We start from the raw sequence: 23,572 nt of genomic DNA on the forward strand, positions 1-23,572 counted from the left end.
CTCCTTACTTTCATTTAAAAAAACTTGTTTTTTTTATTTAATTTCTGAAAGTTTTTTAATTAATGCATGTCTGATTTAGGCTCTCCGTACATAAGTTATTAAAATGAAATTTGCATATTAATTTTTTTTTTGGCTAAATGGCATTCTCTTAGTTTTGATCAGACGATTTTGAGAAATAAGGAGTGGGGAAGGAGGTCTTGTTGCCCTCCAATTTTTCGGTTACTTAAAAAGGCAACTAGATCTTTTATTTTTAACGAACGTTTTTATTAGTAAAATAAATACGTAACTTAAGAATTAACTTACGTAACAAACTTTTATATTCTTATATTTTTGATTATATATATGAGGGGGTTGGTCCCCTCGTTAATACCTCGCTCTTCACATTAAATCTTGTTTTATCCCAATTCTTTAAGAATGACCCCTGAATCAGAAAGGCCGTAGAATAAATAGTTGAAATTATTTAAAAAAAAATTTAGTATAAAGAGTGAAGTGTTTATCTCCTCCTAAATACCTCGCTCTTTATGCTAAAGTATTTTTAGAACCCCTCATATGCGTAATAATCTCTGTTCCTTTTTAAGTTTTAATGCTTCTCCTTACTTTCAATTGAAAAAACTTTTTCATGTTTATATTGTCATTGTTTTTTTTATAGTAATGCTAGAAAGTCCTGCGCCCTTTTCATTGAATTTCTCTTCCCCCATGAAATATTCCTCCAAGGAAAGATCCTCCCATATAGCCCCCTCCCCTGAACCCCACACCCAAACCAAAAAAATCCCCCTGATAACGTCGGTACACTTCCCAGTAACCATTACTGTATGTAAACATTGGTCAAAGTTTGTAACTTGCAGCCCCTCCCCCAGGGACTGTGGGGGGTAAGTCGTCCCCGAAGACATAGTTATTATGGTTTACGACTATGCGGAACAAAATGGCTATCTCAAAATTTTGATCCGTTGACTTTGGGAAAAAATGAGCGTGGGAGGGGGCCTAGGTGCCCTCCAATTTTTTGGTCACTTAAAAAGGGCACTAGAACTTTTCATTTCCGTTAGAATGAGCCCTCTTGCAACACTCTAGGACCACTTGGTCGATACGATGACCCCTGGGAAAAAAAAAACAACAAAAAAACAAATAAACACGCACCCGTGATTTGTCTTCTGGCAAAAAATACGAAATTCCACATTTTTGTAGATTGGACCTTGAAATTTTTTCTATAGGGTTCTCTGATACGCTGAATGCGATGGTGTAATTTTCGTTAAGATCCTATGACTTTTAGGGGGTGTTACCCCCTATTTTCCAAAATAAGGCAAATTTTCTCAGGCTCGTAACTTTTGATGACAAAGACTAAATTTGATGAAACTTATATATTTGAAATCAGCATGAAAATCCGATTCTTTTGATATATCTTTTAGCATCGACATTCCGTTTTTTAGAGTTTCGTTTACTATTGAGCCGGGTCGCTCCTTACTACAGTTCGTTACCACGAACTGTTTGATCAAAGAGGTTTGTTTGTTTAAGCAAAATTGAGCGTATTTCTTTTTAGAAAATTCTTTGCTTTTGTTGAATTAGTTAATTTGAAGAGAAAATCGTAGTGTTCATCTAATCACTTAACGAATTCATTCATTTTCACTATTTTGTTTTTAGCTTAAAGCTGCAAAGATGATTTTCACAGTTATTTTGGCATTTGCTCTTTCGTGGTTGCCCTTGTACACCATGGCAACAAGCTTCAAATTCAAGTTGATAGATCTACATCAATACTTTGGCGACTACCTAGGATATGCCTTTGCATTCGTACAATGGCTGTCTTCAGCAAATTCTTGTATAAATCCTTTGCTTTATCACTATATGGACAAGAAATTTCGATTAGCATTTAAACAGTATTTTTGTCCAGCAGAAGAGATGATGTATTCACGAACTTCCAGTAAGGTAAAAAAAAGGGATAGTTATCCCACCGTTTTAATAGCTCCTATATTACCATTCCAATAACAAGAACTGAGCGTTTCAAACATTTCTTGCGAAGAAATTAGAAAGTAAAAAGGATTTCTCCAAAGAATATGAACAAACTGGCAATTAAGTAGAAATAAATCTCCCTTCATTTAGACTAAGCCTGAATGAACGTGCTGCGAGGGTGATACCTCTCTTCCTACTGCAGAAAATTATTTCTAACAATTATTTTAAAGCTTCATTTAACTAAACAATTTTACTTGATAGTCTAGGAAATTATATTTCCTAGGAAATGTGTGGGATCATTTTGTTGGTGGGGGTTGACAGATGCCTCGAATATTGCATTATAATGCCAAAACATCCTACCTCTCATTGGTTCTTCAGATAAACACATAATCAGCTCTAGGGAAGGGGTGGGGGGATAGAAATTGATATCTAATTCCTCTTGATTTTCGGGAATAACTCTGGTCTACTTCTGCATTATAACGTGATGAGGGGAAGGTGGGCTACAGTGCTCCTCCGATTGTGAAAATATAATATTAACTTCACAGGTCTTCCGGCACAGAGATAAAAAAGGCAAGACGGGGTATCATGAGCCTTGCCAGGAAATTTCTTGGGGGAGGGGCAAATTCTGCCAGGAGCATTATTTTCAGCAACATTTACTATTGGACAAAGATCCTCCAAGGCCATTACTGGCGCTTAGGGTGTCGAAATGACGCATCAGTTGCTGGGTCTTTTTACAAGGACAAGTAGCAAGCTCGTTGCCTAGCCTCCCTGGGGTCAAACTCTGAGTCAAAAACAAGGATACACTACCTAAAATAATTCTCCTAGTTGTTTTGAGAGACAAATTTTCTATTTCATGAGTGAGATTGAATTTTCTATTATTATCAAAACTTATACTTTTTGTCTATTTTAAACTTGAGTAGATCTAATTTTTAAAAAAATGAAATAAAATGGCACTGATGGTGGCGTTTACCTAGGAAACAAAACTTCTACGAAGGTTCGTAATGTAGGATGGTTGAAGTTCAATTTACTGCTGGATATACAAATCTATTACTGAAGGAAGATCTTCTTTTCAGTAATGAAAAATAACATGATTGCCTTCATGGCAAAAGTATATGTCAGTATATTCCAAATATGATATGTGTCTTAAAATACTGAGTCTTAAATTTGTACAATAGTCATACATCTGATTTGCACTTTTTCATGACCAAGAATATTTTGTTTGTTGATTGATAAATTAAACGAACACTTACCAAGTTTGAAGTTTGATTGTAATTCTATTCCAAAAGGAGCACCATTGTAGCTGAGAGTTCAAGGACGTGCAGGTTGAGAGTGAGGACGTGCTGAGATGCACGTCCGCGATCGCCAGTAAGAGTAATACCAGTATTTTAAAGTCCTTGTAGTATGTGATGGTTAAGCTTAGGGTGAAGCGCTGAGAGTTCAACGGGAAGAGAAATTGGGTGGGCAGTTGAACTCTGAGCTACGCTGGTGCTCCTTTTTTTGGAGTAGAATTAAAATCAAACTTCAAACTTGGAAAGTTTTCGTTTAATTTATCTATTCAACTCCAAAGTGGAAAACCTTAGCTACGCTTTCGAGTTAAACTGAGGTTTTAACATCTACCAGAAGCTAACATTATCCTTGAGGGAACTCTAACAGCATTCTTTAGGATAGACACTGAGTTTGAGAACTTAAAAACTGCCATTTTTCTTTAAAACATGTTTTTTTTTCAACAGTAGAGTACATTTCCACTTTCTTCTTAGGACCTCAACTTCCATCCCACTGAAACTGTCCCCCATTATGCGAAAAGAGAGATTATAGATTAGAAATAACTGGAGAAAGCAGTTTGCATCGATGACCATTCAAATATCCGAAGTACAGAAGGTTTACTGGTTTTTTTTTTCGAGCACAACTTGACATAAAACACCTTCCGTCGCAGCTAGATGCCTTTCCTGAAGTTTACAACTTTCTATCTTGTCAGTTGCGAAGAGCCGAAATTTGGTTCTAGAATAGATCTTAGTTTCTATTTTTTTTTTAAGTTTCTTGGGTTTGTGAAATCTAGTTCAACAATAGCTAAGAGCTCGTATGGCACTTGTGACGAGGTCACAAGAGCCAAAAGCCAAGAGCTCATATGGCATAAAATCCAGCAAAATTCCAAAAATCAATAGATTAATTCAAAAGGAAAATCAGAGGCTTAATGCCGGTCAGGATTTAAAATAAGAGCTCTGATACACGAGGTCCTTCTAAATATCAAAATTCATTAAGATCCAGTCACCCACTCGTAAGTTAAAGACACCGCATTTTTTTTCTAATTTCTACTCTCCCTTCACCCCCCCCCCAGATAGTCAAATTGGGGAAAACGTATTTGTCAAGTCAACTTGTGCAGCTCCCTGACACGCCTACGAATTTTCATCGTCCTAGCACGTCCAGAAGTACCGAAATCGCCAAAGCACTGGATCCCCCCTAAATCCCCCAAAGAGAGTGGATCCAGTCCGGTTACGTCAATCACGTATCTACGACATTTACTTATTCTACCCACCAAGTTTCATCCCGATCTCACCACTCTAAGCGTTTTCCAAGATTTCTGGTTTCCCCCTCCAACTCCCCCCCCATTGTCACCAGATCTGGTCGAGATTTAAAATAAGAGCTCTGAGACATGAGTTCCTTCTAAATATCAAATTTAAAAATACCTCACGAACGGTCACCCGTTCTTAAGTTAAAAATGCCTCAATTTCAACTCCCTCTCCATTAAAACCCCTCCAACTCCCCCAAAGAGAGCGGATTCAGTCCAGTTATGTCAATCACGTACCTAAGACTTGTGCTAATTCTTCCCACCAAGTTTCATCCTGATCTCTCCACTCTAAGCGTTTTCCAAGATTTTCGGTCCCCCCAACTCCCCCTATGAAACTGGATTCGGTCGAGATTTAAAATAAGAGATCCGAGTTACGAGGTCCTTCTAAATATGAAATTTCATTCAGATCCGATCACTCCTTCGTAAGTTAAACATACATCATTTTTTCTAATTTTTGAGAATTAACCCTCCCCCAAAATCCCCCAAAGAGAGCGTATCCATTTTAGTTATTTCAATCACATATCTAGGACTTCTGCTTATTTTTCCCATCAAGTTTCATCCCAATCCTCTACTCTAAGCGTTTTCCAAGATTTTAGGTTTCCCCCTCTAACTCCCCCCAATGTCACCGGATCCGGCCGATTCATCGTCCTAGCTTATATGGAAGTGCCTAAACTAGCAAAACTGAGACCGACAGACCGACAGAAATTGCGATCGCTATGTGTCACTTGGTAAATACCAAGTGCCATAAAAAACTGAAGGTGGGGATTAGTATTTGGATAAGATTTTATCGAAAAAGCACAGCATAACAGCTGTCATTCATCATGAAACTTGTACGAGTTAAAAATAGCAAGAGCTAAGAGCTAATATGGCACATGTGACGAGGCTGGAAGAGCCAAGAGCTCATATGGCACTTTTGACGAGGCCGAAAGAGCCAAGAGCTCATATGGTATGAGCTCTAGCAAAATTGTAAGAATCAATAGATTGATTTAAAAGGAAAATCAGAGGCTTAATGCCGGTCGAGATTTCAAATAAGAGCTCTGTGTCACGAGGTCCTTCTAAATATTAAAATCCATTAAGATCCGATCACCCACTCGTAAGTTAAAAATACCTCATTTTTTCTAATTTTTCAGAAGTAACCCTCCCCCAAAATCCCCCAAAGAGTGCGAATCCGTTTTGGTTATATCAATCACATATCTCGAACTTGTGCTTATTTTTCCCACCAAGGTTCATCCCAATCCTCTACTCTAAGCGTTTTCCTAGATTTTAGGGTTCCCCCTCTAACTCCCCCCAATGTCACCGGATCCATTCGATTCATCGTCCTAGCTTATATAGAAGTGCCTAAACTAGCAAAACCGAGACCGACAGACCGACAGAACTTGCGATCGCTATGTGTCACTTGGTGACACATAGCGCCATATACCAAATACCAAGTGCCATAAAAAAAACTAAAGGTGGGGATTAGTATTTGGATAAGATTTTATAGAAAAAGTCCAGCATAACAGCAGTCATTCATCATGAAACTTGTACGAGTTAAAAATAGCAAGAGCTAAGAGCTCATATGGCACATGTGACGAGGCTGGAAGAGCCAAGAGCTCATATGGCACTTTTGACGAGGCCGAAAGAGCCAAGAGCTCATATGGTATGAGCTCTAGCAAAATTGTAAGAATCAATAGATTGATTTAAAAGGAAAATCAGAGGCTTAATGCCGGTCGGGATTTAAAATAAGAGCTCTGAGTCACAATGTCCTTCTAAATATCAAAATTCATTAAGATCCGATCACCCACTCGTAAGTTAAAAATACCTCATTTTTCTAATTTTTCCTCTCTCTTAAGTCCCCCAGAAGGTCGAACCGGGGATTTGTGTAGCACCCTGACACGCCAACCAATTTCCATCGTCCTTGCACGTCCAGAAGCACCAAACTCGCAAAAACACTGAACCCCACCCCGTAACTCCCCCAGAGAGACCGGATACAGTTCAGTTATATCAGTCACGTATCTACGACATTTGCTTATTCTACCCACCAAGTTTCATCCCGATCTCTCCACTCTAAGCCTTTTCCAAGATTTCCGGTTTCCCCTCCAGTTCCCCAATGTCAACAGATCTGGTCGGGATTTTAAAATAAGAGATCTGAGTTACGAGGTCCTTCTAAATATGAAATTTCATTCAGATCCGATCACTTCTTCGTAAGTTAAAAATGCCTCATCTTTTCGGATTTTTCAAAATTAACCCCCTTCCCCCAGCTCTCCCAAAGAGAGTAGATCCATCCCATCTATTTCAAACACGTATCTAGGACTTGCTCTTATTTTTCCCACCAAGTTTCATCCCGATCCCTTCACTCTAAGCGTTTTCCACGATTTTAGGCTCCCCCCAATGTCACAGGATCCAGTCGGGAATTAAAATAAGAGGTCTGAGACATGATATCCTTCTAAATATCAAATTTCATTAAGATCCGATCACCCAATCGTAGATTAAAAATACCTCATTTTTTTCTAATTTTTCCGATTTAACCGTCCCCCACTTCCCCCTCCCCAAGATGGTCAAATCAGGGAAACGACAATTTTTAATTTAATCTGGTCTGGTTCTTGATTCGCCTGCCAAATTTCATCGTCCTAGCTTACCTGGAAGTGCCTAAACTAGCAAAACCGGGACAGACAGACAGACCGACAGACATTTGCGATCGCTATATGTCATTTGGTAGATACCAAGTGCTATAAAAACTGAACGAGGCGAGAAGCTTGTTTTTGACACAATTTCTTGCCAACTCGGCAAGAGGGTCTTTTACAGTTCTTAAAAGTTTGTAAGCATTTACTTTTGCATTTTTTGCAAAAAAAATAATTTTTTGCAATTAATTTTTGAAAATTAAAAAATTAATTGCAATTAAGCATTTTTGGTACATTTCTGAACACTCTGTGCAATATTAACTTTAAGTATGTAGTCAGCAAGACTAGACCTGCAAGCGTAAAGTCAAGATATGTTTATACGTGATTTTATACCGCATATAATTTTATCTTGCAGCGAATACTCATAGGAACGAATCTTCAACTATTTTCTTGGGGGGTGAGAGGGGTCCATATCTCGATAGTCAAGGGGCATAGGATACATAATATTTTTTTCCACAAAAAGTAATATTTCAATCAAAAATAGGAAAAGTACAAAATATATAATAAAGAGTATTCTTTAAATCTATGGTGTCAAAAAAATTAAATGGCAATTGCCCATTGCCCTCAATTACCATGCCTAAATTTACTTGTGCTAATTTAGCTCATATTCGAGTCAATTTTGATTCGTAAAGCTTTTGCTAATAAGTTTGTAACCCTGTGTCTCTCCAAGAGCTTCAAATGCATATATAATGTATTGGAACTATATGTACCTTTTCATATGGAGCTATTTAAGCGGTATATTTTCCTTTCAGAGGCTATCTCTCACTCAAGCACGGGCACATATTCCATGCTCTCGGCAGACCTCACTGTTATCAATGAATGGAAATGCTGCGCATCGTTACTATCGTAGTACTAAGCTACCTTCACTAAGTGAAAAATCTGATAAAACAGAAATATTAAGTTTGACAGTAAGTATCCTAGACAAAATTTTCATCTCTATACCTCCAAAGGACATTCCTTACTCCAATTTCTTTTTTTATTATTGAACGAAACGATAACTCTTGGAAATAGATTTATATAACATTGATATAAACATAGAGTAAGAAAAATAAAAGATTCTAACCTAGTCATCCGAGAATGAATTTTTTAATCAAACTATCTTTTCTCAAAATATTTTATGTTTTTATCCAGTTGCTAAAGTAGGTTGAAATTTTCATCTCTACACCTCCAAAGGACGTTCCTTGCTCCAATTACTTTTTTATTATTGAAACGAAATGGTAACTCTTGTAAATAGATTTATATAACATTGATATAAACATACAAAAGAGTAAGAAAAATAAAAGAATCTAACCTACCATCAGAGAATTAATTCGAATGCCTCAATCATGGCCAAACATAAAACAGAATCAAAATTTGGCCTAGTTTTCTACAAGATAGTGGAGCGAAGAAACGTAAAAATTTAATTTCCAAAGCATAAATTTGTTATCAAGGAATTAATTCAAATGCTTCAACCATGGTCAAACGAAAGATAACAATCAACCTTCGGTAATATTACTCCAACAGTTTGGAATAAAAAAAAAAATAACACTTACGAATGAACGTTCCATACAGAGAATGAATTTTTTAATCAAACTGTGTTTTCTCAAAATATTTTATGTTTTTATCCAGCTGCTAAAGTAGGTTGTGCTGCCTTAAAAAAAAGTTATTAATTTTGCCTTAAAGAATTTTATGGTATTGTACCATGCTTTCTCCATTTTGTACTAAATCTAGCTATTAAATATGCAATTTCAGGCAAAAATCTTGCATCTTAATACTATTTATTTGTTTATTTATTTATTTTATTATTTTGTTTATTTTGTTATTAGGGCTATTTTTTGTTTATTCCAATTATTGTACCTTAAAAAAATAATGTTATCCTTATCTTATTTATAGAAAATCTTTTACCCTATTATCTTATGTCCCTTAAAATAAAGCGTGTTCCGGTAAATGATATTCATGCTCAAAACTATCAAAAACACACCCTTTCAAAACTCGGTCGAAATATAATTATTAGGCTTGTGTTGTGTTTAATGTTATGTATCAGTGCTATTTTTACGTCATAAATAAAGTAAATACAAGCACCTATTCATCCATTGGCAGCTTTCTAGAAGTCTTGAATCTAAGCCCATTATGCATGTTAAAAGTTTAGCCAACAGAAAAATGTAGACTACCTATATGTTCTATTCCATTCATCAAATTGAGCCTATCACCGGATCCAAATTTTGAGATATCCATTTTGTTCAGCACAGTCGAAATGTTTAATAACTATGCCTTTGAGGGTGACTTAATCCCCTAGAGTCCTCGGGGGAAGGGTTGCGAGTTATGAACTTTCCCCGACGTTTACATTAGTATTTGTTATTGGTTAGTGTGCAGACGTTTTCAGAAGGGAATTTTTCCGGAGGGGGTGAGGAGATTGAGTTACGTGAGAGGATATTTCCGTGGAGGAATTCATGAGGGAAGATAATTTCTATGAAGGGGGCGCTGGATATCTCAGCATTATATAAAAAAACGATCAGAAACTTTAATTAAAAACAAGTTTTCTTCAAATGAAAGTAAGGAGTAATATTAAAGCTTAAAACAAAACAAACAGAAATTGTTACTTATATGAGGGGATTCGTCCGCTCGTCAATACCTCGCTGTTTACGCTAAAGTACTTTAGAAATTTCGAAAGAGCTGTTTATTCTAATTAAATGGTCTTTGTGATTCAGGGGTCATTCTTAAAGAATTGGAACAAAATTCAAACTTTAGCGTGAAGGCCGAGGAATTGACGAGGGGGCGAACCCCCAAATATACGTAATAGCTTCTGTTCGCTTTAAGTTTTAATTAGTTTGACTCTTTGTCACAACTCTACTTTGTAAAACAATAAAACTTATCGTAAAGAGCGGGGCGTTGAGGAGGGGACAGCCCCTTTCATATACAGAATAATTTCTGTTCGTTTTAAGTTTTAATGTCGTTCCTTAATTTCAGTTTTAAAAAAAACTTGTATTTTAATTTGATATGACAAAGGGCGAACCAAAAACAGATAAAACATTTAGTTTTTTTCTGAAGTTAAATGATGGTTATAGTTTTTTTTTACTGATATAGCTATAGTTTTTTTTATTACTAAATAAAAAAAAAATCTTAAGTGCTTAATTGGGTTTCTTCACTAATTCAATTTAATTCAGTTTCAGCTGCGTTAAAGCACAGGAAGCTTAATAAGAAGATAAGATTATTAATTATGATTATGAATCCCCCTAGAAAATAAGTAATTATATGGTGATAACATCATTCTGCTTGCATATTCATCGATAAGACAATTAGGCTACTCGTCTTATTGACAAATCTAATATGGTCACTGCTTTTCCCAAGCCTGCTGCCTATGGTAACAAACCAAATGAAGTAAATACTTAGAATTTCATAATCCAACTGTCCGTGGTAAGGAATTGTAATGCAGCTGAATAGTAACAGAAACTCTAAGAAACAGAATTTTGAAAACAATAGATGCATCAGTTGAATCGAATTTTGATATTTATTCAAATTATATAAAATTCATCAAGTTTGATTTTTCTTATGAAAAGTCACGAGCCTGAAAAAATCTGCCTAATTTTTCGAAAAATGTGGTTAACATCCCCAAAATATATCCAGTGATCTAAATGAAAATCACACAATCAGATTCGGCATATCAGGGAACCATGCTGAATAGGTTTAAAGCTTCTATGTACAAGAATGTGAAGTTTCGCATTTTTTCACCAGAAGAAAGATATTAAATGCGTGTTTATTTTTCGTTTTTTCCCAGGGTTGATCGTACCACACCAGTGATCCTAGAAAATCGGTATACGCCTCATTTAAACCGAACATCAAAAGTTCTATTTCTCTTTAAGTGACTAAAAACATTAAACGCCTTTTTTCCTCCAAAGTCAAAATTTCGACATAGCCATTTTGTTTAATGTAGTCGATAGATTTTAATAACTACAAATCCGAGAATCTCTTAACCTCCACAGTCCCCAGGAAAAGTGCTGCGCCCGTTGTTTACACATAGTATTGGTTACTTGAATGTATATAGACATTATTCGAGGGGGGGGGTTGATTTTGCAGAATGGGGGGGGTTAATTGGGAAGATCTTTCCGTGGGGGAAAGGAATTTCTGTGAAGGGGGAGTCAAATATTTCGGTATAATTTAAAAAAGATCAGAAATTAAATAGAAAACTAGTGTTTTAAACTAAAAGTAAGAAGAAACATTAAAACTTAAAGCGAACGGAAATTATTGCATGTATAAGGAGGGGGTCGCCCACTCCTCAACACCTCACTTTTTACTGTAAATTTTTTAGAACTTTTAAAAAAGTTTTTTATTCCAATTACGCGGCCCTTGCGTTTCAGGATTTATTCTTAAATATTTGGAATAAAAAGTCAAATTTAAGCTTAAAAAATAAGATTTTTGGGAGGGGACATCCCCTCTCATATACTTAATAATTTCTTTTTGTTTCAAGTTTTAATGTTGCTCCTTATTTTCACTTGAAAAAAAACTTAAGTTTTAATTTAATAAATAAAAGAGCAAATGCTTAACAATTTACATCAATATTGCCGATCTCATAATCATATGTTCAATCAAAATAGGATCTACCATATATTCATTATTCTATAGGACCTTCACAAGGTTAAGAATTGCGGTGGTTTACAAGGTCGGAATTGCATACTCGCTCGTCCACGGTGAATACGATTTGTTTTGGATTTCTGCTCCGATTAATGGCCTGAAGCACAGTTCGAGAGGAAATTACTTCCAAAATGTGGTTGAATTTTCGGCCGTTCTTTTCTTGATTGGCCGGACATTTTAAAAATCTTCGGCCACTTCTTAGCTGAAATATAGCATAAAGGAATTCGCCTATTGGAAATATTGCCCTTCATTAGGAAGCTACTGAAGTTTATTCTATGTATATAGGGAAGTTAAACATGATGCAATTTCAATAAACTTGTTTTAGCCAATACTTTAATGCTTAAGACAGGTCATAGCTACCATTTATCAATCTGTGACAAATGGTGATTACCATGTGGTTCTAACTTCACATATAATGAAAGTCTTTTTTATTTGTTTATCTAATATGGACTGTAGTTCACTCTTTACTGGGTAGCAGCTGTTACTGCAACCATGATACCCTACTCCTTGACATCTATCACAAGGATTAAACTTTAACCTTTCCATTTTTTATCATTGGTTTTCCTCATTTATTAGCATCTTGGCTGCTTTTAAGCTTGTAAATTCTTTTTTCTAGTCTTTGATTGCCAGAAAATGCTGAAAATATCTTACGTGAGATTGATGCATTAGAATATTGCATCAGAATATGCACCAGAAAGAATATTGCATCAGAATGCAAAAGGAATGCAATTTTTAATGGAAAAAGCAAACGTTAGGAAGCGACAATAGTTGAACGGGTGACAAGTCTGTGGGAATCAAGAGGAATTTAAGTTTAAGTTATTTTAAAGAATATAATGAATTTATTTTCAGAAGTTTAGGATAATCACAACCTCATATTTGTTGATCTATACCCATTATTGCTTTTCAGTTTCAGTTGGTTAGTATTACTGTTATTTAAAAAAAGATTTCTCTTTAAAAGTTGGAGTATTATCATGGATAAACTTAATAATTAAAAAATAAGCTGTTTCCAAATGAAAGTTAAAACCAAAATATTTCGTAAAATCATGAGTAGGAAACTGGGAAATTCCTACTAATTTGCAATAAGCAAATTTAGCTTTCTACCCCTCTCAAGATATTGTATTGCTTTCAGCTAAAACAACTCCTAGATTTGGCTAAAGAGAAAAAAAATATGCAGATAACAATTAGATGAGAAGTAACAATCCATTTAAGAGGCAGCGGTCTAGCGCTGCCTAAGGAGAAGCCACATGCTTGATGTACATTTATTTTCACTGTCACTTCGTATGGAAAATGTAGTTGTAGAAACTTCGGAGGGGGGTCGCTCGACTGGAAACTGAAAGTTACAGTGGCCTTTTTAAGATTCTAAAGCTATTTGAAGACAACCAGCCTCCCTCGCCAGCCCTTTTTGCTAGATGATTGCTTTCTAAAGGTTTGCAAAAGACAGAATCGACACGAACATATTATATCGGGTAGAAGCAACATCAAAATATTACACCATATGGAAACAGCCAAAAAAGATTCTTTTACCCTTATAAAATCCATTTTTAGTATTAACAGTAAAAGATTTTTGAGATTCTTCTTCAAACTCAATTTGAGTGTATGCTGAAAGGCATATCCTACATGTTAAATACGGCTCAACAACTCAGCCTAATTAATATTTTGCCATGACTTGTAATTGGTTACGGATATTGTTTTAGGGCCTTACTATGACAGTATCCAAGCTTTCAAGTTTTTCTATTTCTTTGGACACTGCCTCTAATTTCAAAAGATCCCGTCCTTACTTAAAAGAAAATGGATTACACTTCCCTATTAAGCTTGATTTTAGCTTCCAACATATTTCATTGTCCCTGAGGGAGCTATTGAGCAAATCACTGAATAAATCCACGAGTTTTTCAGGGAAATATTCCCTGAAAGAAGAGTTTTTTTCCACCAGCTGTTCCAATTGCTATCTATTTGATCGAATATAAGTATGAGTTACAATCATTAAAGCCAAATCTGAGGTCACGATCGCACGATGTCTAACAATAATTAGGGATTCCCAAAAGACATGTATAATATAAAATACGATGAGTCTCTTAAATCGATCCAACTAACCTAAAACCTGCTCGGGTTCAATTTACTTCATTCTGTTGAGGGCCCTGCACACATGTGCCATTGATAGATTACTAGTGGAATCAGCCACTCCTACCTCTTCTTTTAAGTACTTTGCCTCTAATAACGGTTTGAATCCCTTATATTGGTAACATATCTAGGTTCTTATACTTGTATGGTATTTATGTCTAAGGGATTTTGATTGGTCACGATTGCCTACCCAGCCCACGGAAGTAGCAAATTATTTGGGCTTTCAAGAACCATAAATTGTAAGGTTATCTTTTAATTACCATCAAATAGCAATTTGGCCTTCTTTGGGCCAAGGTGGTTATTCTACGCCATAAACCGGATAACCCAGCAGTCATTTGGCACGATCGATTATGCTATTTAAAAATAGCAACCGATTTTGTATCGTACTGTAAGGAAATGGAACATTTTCGGCTGTTGGTTCATTTTTCTCGGGAAGAAATATGAAATTTGGCATTCTGTAGACGGATGCTTGAAGACATTGCTCTAGAATCATCAAACATATTTAATTTACCAATGTTTCTTCCGTCAGGATTGCCACCTTTGCAGATGTTTCCTCCCTTTTTTTAACTGTAAACATTTCTTGCTAATAAGGCTAATAAATGCTAATAAGTTTTTATTGGCTGCTTTACCATTTGATTGATCTAACTTACCTGGAATTACCATGAATAACAGATTCCTTTATATATTTTGTTACAAAATGTGCCTATTCCCAAGAAACTTCTGAATTTAGATGCAAGAAAAGGTGGGAAAAGGCCTGGTCCTGCAGTCAGAGGCGCCATTTGGACCAAATCTTGGGTTGGGCATAAACTCCATCTTGACCCCCCCCCCCCCGACTCACTTCGTGTCGCGTAATCATCTAGGAAATGGGCATTTTACAGAACTCGAGAATTTTATTATTTATCTTACCTACATTCAAAGTTTACAATAATTATTAACAAATAGCGTAATTACCCCAAGGGTCGTCAAGTAATTACGCTCTTTGGTTAATAGGGGTGAACTAATTACAAATCAATTGGACAGAATGGATTATGTTGGACATAGTGGATTATTATGGCCGGCAAAGGGCCCTTTGTGGTGGAAGCTTGGCCCCCCCTGGAAAATCTGGGGTGGGCATTTGCCCACCCCGGACCCCCCCAAATGGCGCCTCTGCCTGCAGTTCCAGTTCATATTAAAAATCCCTTAAAAAATATTTAAAATCGTAAAACAAAATAAAAAGTAGTTTAACAGGTAAAGTATTAGGGGTAAAGTACTAAGGGGTTTCACTCCTGAGATGCGGATGGACGAGTTGATCCTCGAGATCGCTTCTAAGAAAAGTCTCATTAGTATTTTCTTTAAGTAGGTTCTTAAATTTTAAGTTAATGTGGGCTGTGTGGTTTGTTCTTTACTAGGTTGTAGCTGTCGCTGCAACTATGACATGAAATAACAATACAGAAAACTTGATAATTCGAAATTGCTAGGTAACAAGACGCATTTTACGGTAGAAAGTCTTAATACAATGATCGATTTATTAAAGAGTTCGAGCTCATTAGCATTTGTGTTTTACTTACAAAAATTATACTTAAGAAAATATCCTCTCTCCTTTTTAGGTGAGCTTCATTACCAGTCCCACTAGTAGACATAGATCAAGAGTAAGCCGAGATGAAACCCATTTAGTTACAGAACTATAGTTGCAAAGAGTACTATACCTACAGCGCAAGACTTCATGGAAGACAAAATCTGGAGAACGATTTAGTTCACAATGTATGTTACATACTAAAAATAATATAACTTGAACTTCTTAGCAAATAAACATTCTTACAGATCATTAGGAACTTGTATATATTGATGATGGAAGACTGAGCTTTTTTTATTTCTCTAAAACTACAAATTTATAACAATGAAAATTCTTGACAATATTTACGAAATTAAAATAATATGACATGAACAAGTAACATGAACAAAATAGCCCATGCATTACCAAAAATACATGAAAAAACAACTCAATAGTCTCCCTCTTTTAAAATTTGTACCAATTCTTTCGTTTTGTCTTGTTTTTCTTTTTTATTAACTTTTTAATCTCTTGATGATTCTAACTATTTTTTTCATTTTTAGTATTTCTCGCCTGTTATGATATTCTCTCTATTTCTTCTTTCCCTTTTTGACCAATTCTATCGTATGACATTTTGACCTATTATTCAACGAATGGTTATTCATTTGGTGTAATTATGTGTCAGTGTGTTCTTTAGTTTGTTTTATATGAATTCTTATTTTAAAACATTTCATGTTTTTGATACCAGATTGTTTTACCTTATTTTTTAACTTACTGACCATTTTTTTTGCTGTTGTTCTTTTTATTCTTATTGTGTTTTTCGTCGTCTTGGCTTTAAAAAACGAATTCGGCCCATCGGGTCTCGTGATACACATCTTTTTAGAATAAATAACTTTTCTCGTCTTCCATGATCTCAGCATTTCTTAGGTTGGTATACTAAAAAACTATCTAATTCAGACAAAAGTGCAGATGACCTAGTTTTTATGATAGACGGTCCTAATAAACATACCAAAGAGAAAAACTACCAACATTTAAAGGAGAGGTAAAACAATACACTCAGCTAAAAAGAATCTATGGAAGAATAAAAGTAAAAATCAAAAGAAACAAAAAACAAAACTAAAACAAAAAAAAACAAAAGAACAAAAGGTCTATACTGATAAAGCAAAAAAAAACTTACCCTTAAGTAAAGATACAAAATGCTCAGACACAGCATATAATGAAAGTTTCTTAAACTTATAGCAAGGAGAACCCAAGATATTACTAAATATCAATCTAATCTTATAATTTTACAATGACTGTTCTGATTCAGAGGATAATACCGAATTTGTTATATTTCCCACTTATTATTACCATGACAAAGGTGGCTGTAGAGACTGTCAAAGAACTATACCTTTTAAATACTTTACTAAAACGAAGCAAACTTTGATGATATTAGTCCTTGAATCAGCTCTGCGTTTTGACCCGTTTGGGATTAAATTGCAACATTACCGCAAGCAAATAGTCAGAACCAGAAATGGTCAGAATCAAAATTTGGGTTTGAATGAACCCTTTATTATTTTTATAATACCACTGATTCGATTTACTCACCCTGGAAAAAAAAAATGAAAGACACATCTCTATTTTACTCAAGGAAAACACAGAAATTGGTTGAGTGTTTATTTTTGCAGCGCTTTTTTGGATAAGAGTACTGAGAACCGCTGTTCCAGGGCCCTGAGACATGCCAAATTTGATATTACGGCTTTCATAAAGAATATACTTTATTCTCGCAGATCAGAGAATATAATCCAACTAGCAACTTAAAACAGGTAGATTTAAAATTGATGTATGCATAAAAAGTAGGTTCAATCTGTTACCATAAGGGTGGAGAATAAGGAAAAATATAACTTCCATGCAAAGCCTATAGGTCTAATATTTTATGTATCTTTTCAGAAATGTTATGAAGTCGTTTGACTTAGCTCCCAAACATAAAATCCATTTCACTTACAAATCGCTACCTTTTCACTTTATAGGTGTGTATGGTATCTAAGGGTTCGCATTGAAATTGGTAACTAGGGGTCACGGGGTGTCCGTTCGGGATTCACAATAAGCATCCAGTTTGCTAATTCTGGGACACGCAAAATTCTGAGCATAATTAGGCGTAGTCGCAATTTGTTAAGACTAGAGATTAAGAAAAAATCCAATAATTTTTTTGAGATGAAAATAGAATAATTTGCTAAAGTAGTACATAGCAAATAAATGGGATGTCATTCAAATCTAGTAAGTAGCAAAGTAAGTTGGGCTGTCTAGTAAGACAGCCCAAGCTGTCTCTAAATAATTGGCAAAAGCAAGGTTATAGCAACTTTTAAATAAACGATACGCAGGACTTGCATTTCAAATTAAGAGTATTATTCACAATAAACGATAAATATATTAATCGTCGGATGCCTACTTCCTTCGGCTCAACATTTTTTTTAAAAAAAAACCTCAGGTTTACGTTGTTATTAATCAACAGAAAGAAAGAAAAAAAAAGATGTAACAAGAGAAAAGAAAAACAGAAAATAGCGTCATCTAACCTTGCTTAACTGGGTTTGACTCTTCAGAAGACCGCCAAAAGAAACTCACTATTACCCTTCTCTAGCTATCATCTTCTAAAAAAAAACAACGACTAAGGCAAAGCAAAGCACAAAAGAGAGAACAATCGAGAGAAAAAGAACGCTAAGAAATAATTTACTCACTAAATTACAGATATCTGAACATAATTCTAAATGTAGCTATATTTTTCAGCGTTAATAATTTGCTTTGTAATTTATTGAAACACACTGGCACAGCAAGACAAGTAGAGAAAATGGTATTCGAGGTAAATCAAGAGGGAATACTACTTACAATACTTGTCTGGTTGATTGTTTGTGGAAATTACAACCAGCCCGGGATGTTTCACTGAAATATTGTGGAAGTTACTTGGGGTAGTTTTTAATCATAAATAACACTGGGTAATGCTTAGATGCTCCATGTAAACAAAAAATATGCCGTTTGATATATCTCTGTCTCACAGATGCACTTTTTTAATCACTACAGAGCACTCAGATCGCTGAATTTTGAATCTTGTGATGAGAAAGTAAACTGACTGGGAAAGTACTTGACGAGACAATATTACAGTAAAAAAGGAAAGAGTAAACAGATGAGAAATATTGCTAACTTGTTACATCACCAGGGAAACACCTTTTCAAATTTGCCACATTTCCGACTTTCTGTGTAACATTAAGGTACACTAGATATTACTAGTGTTGCCGCAGGTGTTGATTGTGTACCAATAACGTTATTTCTTTCTTATGTCGATAGTTGTTTTTCTTGGTAATAAGGTGTTAACTTCTGGACAATAACCAAGTGATTGGAAGAGTCCATTGCTTATGCTACTTTTTAAGAGAGAAAATCCTAAGGTGCTTGAGAAATATTGTTTAATAGCATATGTTCCTGCTTTAAGCAAAGTAATGGAGAAAAGTAATATTATATACTAGGCTTTCTAAATGGTTGAATAAAAATAATATCATCCATGAAGAATTTATGCAGTATTTATTTTAAAGCCATTATTAGATAAATATGGAAAGGGAAGAACTTGTCTTTATCTGGGATTTCTGGGCCTCCATAAGGCGTTCGACAGTGTCAACAGAGAGCTATTGAAGGATGCCCTGTTTAGAATTGGCCTTCCTCATTTGTTTGTGAGGTTGATAGTGAGTATGTATTTTAGTGTGAGTGGAATCGTATTAGTTGGTAAGAGGTTTTCTAGGCTTTCTAATATTAAGCTGGGAGGAAAACAGGGGAGCACTCTTTCTCCTAAATTATTTAATATTTTTATAAACGATGCTGTTTTTCTAGAAAACAGATGGGCTACGAAAGTTAGTCTAGGGACCCATAAACTATCATTTCTATTATTTACAGATGATATTGCTTTGGTAGCTAGTACACTGCAAGATTTGCAGACGCTTCTGAGTCTCATAGAAGAAAATTTGCTGATAAAAAATTAAGGCTCAATGTTGAAAAGAGTGAAGTTGTTATTTTTTTAGAAAAAGGCAAGGAAGAGGCGAAGTTCTCTTCACTCATTGCTCCAGACTCCCACCAAGGATATTTGGTAAGTTGAGTTTAATTGAAAGTCATTCAACTCGCCGGCAGGGGACTCAGGGCGAAAATGTCAAGACTGGGGGAATGTCTTGACACGGGCAGTGATTGAGAGGTTTAATTCTCTTCAGGATAGCCCGCTTGATCTTAATGATTTTTTTCTAATTCGTCTTCTGAAACAAAACACCTGGATTTGGAAGTAATTAATTCACCTAGTAACAAGTGTATTTTTCTCAATGATTTATCTAGTACTCAGTATTTTCCGGGTGATTTTCGGCTGATGTTCGTTAACTACCGTGGTTTCGTTGGTAAATTGGAACATATTTTTTCTTTTATTTCGTCTAGTGAATTGGATGTATCTGGTTTGTGTGAAACATACTTAAACTCTATAACTGAAACGTTAGATAAACTTCCCGGCTTTAAGTTCGTGTGCAAGAATTGCCAAAATAATAAGCAAGGAGGACTTGGACTTTTTGTCAAGTCATCAATACCTGTAGAAATTATTAGTGATGTGGGACATTTGAACATGGAGATGCTGTTTGAAATATTAGCGGTAGAAATTGAGGTTAACCATGAGCCAACAGTTTATTACGTGCGCTATCGTCTTCCAAGTGGAAGCGCGTAAAGGTATACTGAAATTTTACAGGAATGTCTTGATATATTGTCACGTAAATACCGTAAGTCTATCCTTATGGGTGATTTTAATGTTGATATATCTTAACTGTATTACTGTAACACGAATAATTTACACTCTTATGACGTAGCATCAGAAATGCTGTCTTCATTTTTAGCCTTCGGATTTCTCCCAGCATGCTGTATTCCGAGTAGAGTTACCGAAATTTCCCAGTCTCTTAGTGACAATATTTGAACAAATATTCAAGTTCGAACATGTGAGATCGTCGTAAAGGACACATCAGATTATTACATGGTGGTGTGTGATCTAATTATCGGTGTTATGCAAACTGTTACCTGGCAGCAGTGAAAAATAAGAGTTATGGATACGGTTAAACTAAAGGAGTTGCTGAGGGACGCCAGTTATTTACCCTATTATGAGTCTGAAGACCCGGATGAGGCTGTGCAGAGGTTTTTAGGAATCTCTTAAAATACACTTTACCAGGCGTGCCCTTACCGTTGTACAACAAACAAAAGACTTAAACTGCCTGCTAAACCTTGGATTACATCAAGTAATTAAATTACATATAATCCATAAATGTAAAGAATAAGCTATATTGGATATACTAATCAATTATGACTGAAGCAAAATTTCAAGAAATTTCAAGAATTTAAAAATACATTAAAAATGTTAACTTGGGCATCGAAGCAGAGTTATTACAAACAAGCATTCCCGGAGGCGGAAATGTCACCGAGAAAAAAGTGGAAATTAATTAGTGTTTGTCTGAATCGATCAAAACAAAATGAAATCCCCGAAGAAATGACAGCAACAGATGGGACAAGTGTGAAAGGGAAAAAAGAAGTGATTACACTACTTACCTCCTCTTTGCTACTATTGGTTAAATGACTTTTGTGTCAACAGCTGTATTTCAGTCAGCTGAAGATACTAATTTCAAGGAGTATTTACCTCCATCAAATGATCTATCAATATTTCTTTCTCCTGTACTGGCTTCAGAATTATTGGTAATATCTAGGCTTTTGAAAAACTGAAAGTCAGAAGGGCCGTATGGATCTAGTACAGGTTTACTGAAGACGATCATCCCGGAAACTGTGAAGTACTTAGCTCGTATAATTAACCTTTGTTTTAAGTACGGGAAATCCCTGATTACTATAAAGCCACTAGAATAATTGCGTTACATAAGGGAGATGATTCAAATGATTCAAGTAATTATCGTCCAATTTCTATTTTATCGGCTTTTTCTAAACTCATTGAACGTTGTTTATATAATCGTCTGGTTTCGTCTCTAGGGAAGATTAATTTCTTTCTCAATTCACAATTTGGTTTCAAGAGATTCCATTCTACCCAACATGTGGTTTTAGTTGCTAAGTAATTTATTTATGACATTTTAGATGAGAGTGATATTCCAGCAACCGTTTTTTTTACATTAAAAAAGCATTCAACATAATTTCCAATCGTATTTTAGAACATAAGCTACATCATTATGGGACAAGAGGACCAGGTTGCTCTTTAATTATGTCGTACTTAGATTACCGGACACAATTTGCTAACGATAGTGACTCCACATCAAGAACAGTGCAACAGTCAAACAACGTAGGGGTCCATCATGGTTCTGTACTTGGCCCCTTGCTTTTCTTGATCTATATAAAGGACTTGAGTGAGTCGTAAAAGAATCTCGGACTTAAAATGTTGTTTGCTGATGATATGGGTCTAGTGTCTCTGGGTCCAATGATCTGATGCTTCGGCAAAATATATGACAGTCAATTGATAGAATTATGTTGTAGTTTAAGTCTAATCGTCTGACAGCAAACTCTGAGAAAACGAAATTTATTACTTACTCTCGGACTTCAACTTCTTGTACTAGCTGACTCTAGTCAGTTTTGGCTTCAAACAACGTTCGTATTGAGCGTGTTAGTTTTGTATATTACTTAGGGATTATCATTGATGAAAACCTACCAATCAAGCACCATATTAGCCATCTACAGTTGAAATTAAGCAGAAATATTGGAATTATGTGTCACCTGAAGTTTATTTTACCTTATGATGATGCATTAGGGTCCGTCTATTTTAGCTTAGTATATTCTTACCTTAATTGTTGCCCACTTATTTATTCGAATACATTTAGGAGTCACTTACTGTCACTCCAGAGACAACAGAATAAAGGATCACGAGTACTGAAAAAATATGTTCCATCTCCTGTTTCGCTAAAAAACAAATCAAGTACTCAGAGTATGTATGTTATATTGAATATCCTTCCAGTTAACCAGTTTGTTATGTTTCAATAAAGGCATTGCCTGCGTTCTGAGCTGTTGCAGGTATTGGATGAGGTGGATTCTTGTCGACAGTCCAGGAGGCGGTAGATGGTCAGTCAGCCGCTGATTAAATCCGAGAGATCACGTTTTTCACTAGTAAATAGTTTAGTTACAGTATGGAATAAGTTTGGCAAAACTTGTGATCTATCTCTTTCCCTTTCAACACTAAAAAATAAAATTAAGGAATACCTAGTGTAGATGTAATTTCTTAATAAGTATGTACACACATATGTATGTGTATATAGGCATATGTATGCGTATGTGCTTGTAAATACATCTGTAGGCCTCTTTTGTATGGCGTGTTTTGGGGAGAGTTAGTCCCTTTTTCCCTGTTGGTGAGTTGAATAAAGTTAATACAATTTGAAATTTTGTTGTTTTTTCTTGGCGGGCTGAGGAGTCTGGAAAGGTGAGTTACTTATTGTTTTGTATTTTATTTTTGAGGGCAATTTGGAATAGAAAATTAAAGATTTTGGTTTTTTTGTTCCCGAGTCTGTCGAATTTTCTCTCTATCGGGAATTTAGTATGTTGTGCAAATATGGTATTAATAATAAAACCTTGAACCTCGAAGAAAATTATAGACTTAATTTAATAATAAGGAAATAAATATAAGTAAAATAATAAAATATTTAGGATTTCTTTTATAGGATAATGAAAGTTTGAAGATTCCAGGGTTCGGACAGGTCGGTTCGTTTCAAATTATAGGCTCTGTCCTATTTTTATAGGATTTCCTGGGCCCAAATATAGGCCAAATATAGGATTCGGAAGTCCTTGGGATCAAATTTGTGGTAGATGGTGTGGGATGCCTGGTCACATAAATTACCAAGTTTCATCCCGATCCCTCCAATCTAAGCGTTTTCCATGATTTTAGGTCCCCCAAGTTCCCCCCAATGTCACCAGATCCGGTCGGGATTTAAAATAAGAGCTTTGAGACCCGATATCCTTCTAAATATCAAATTTCATTGAGATCCGATCACCCGTTCGTAAGTTAAAAATACCTCATTTTTTCTAATTTTCCAGAATCAACCCCTCCCAAACTACCCCAAAGAGAGCGGATCCGTTCTGGTTATGTCAATCATGTATCAAGGACTTGTGCTTATTTTTCCCACCAAGTTTCAG

At 35.4% G+C, this 23,572-nt stretch overlaps 1 protein-coding gene across 6 annotated transcripts in view; it reads left to right on the forward strand.

The window, feature by feature from the left end:
• Window positions 1-23,500, forward strand: part of LOC136038735 (neuropeptide SIFamide receptor-like) — a 73,215-nt gene extending 49,715 nt beyond the window's left edge. For 5 of the 6 annotated variants that reach the window (XM_065722088.1, XM_065722089.1, XM_065722090.1 and 2 more), the window contains exons 4-6: window positions 1,636-1,917; window positions 7,920-8,075; window positions 15,480-16,323. In XM_065722088.1, coding sequence (XP_065578160.1) covers window positions 1,636-1,917; window positions 7,920-8,075; window positions 15,480-15,560 — 519 coding nt within the window. In that variant the 3' untranslated portion in view covers window positions 15,561-16,323. Of the gene's footprint in view, window positions 1-1,635; window positions 1,918-7,919; window positions 8,076-15,479; window positions 16,324-19,336 lie in introns of those variants that run through there. The other variant, XR_010620281.1, reaches the window with a different exon arrangement.
• Window positions 23,501-23,572: the final 72 nt, after the last annotated feature.

This window comes from Artemia franciscana, chromosome 18, assembly GCF_032884065.1.
Source record: "Artemia franciscana chromosome 18, ASM3288406v1, whole genome shotgun sequence".
Lineage (NCBI taxonomy): Eukaryota > Metazoa > Arthropoda > Branchiopoda > Anostraca > Artemiidae > Artemia > Artemia franciscana.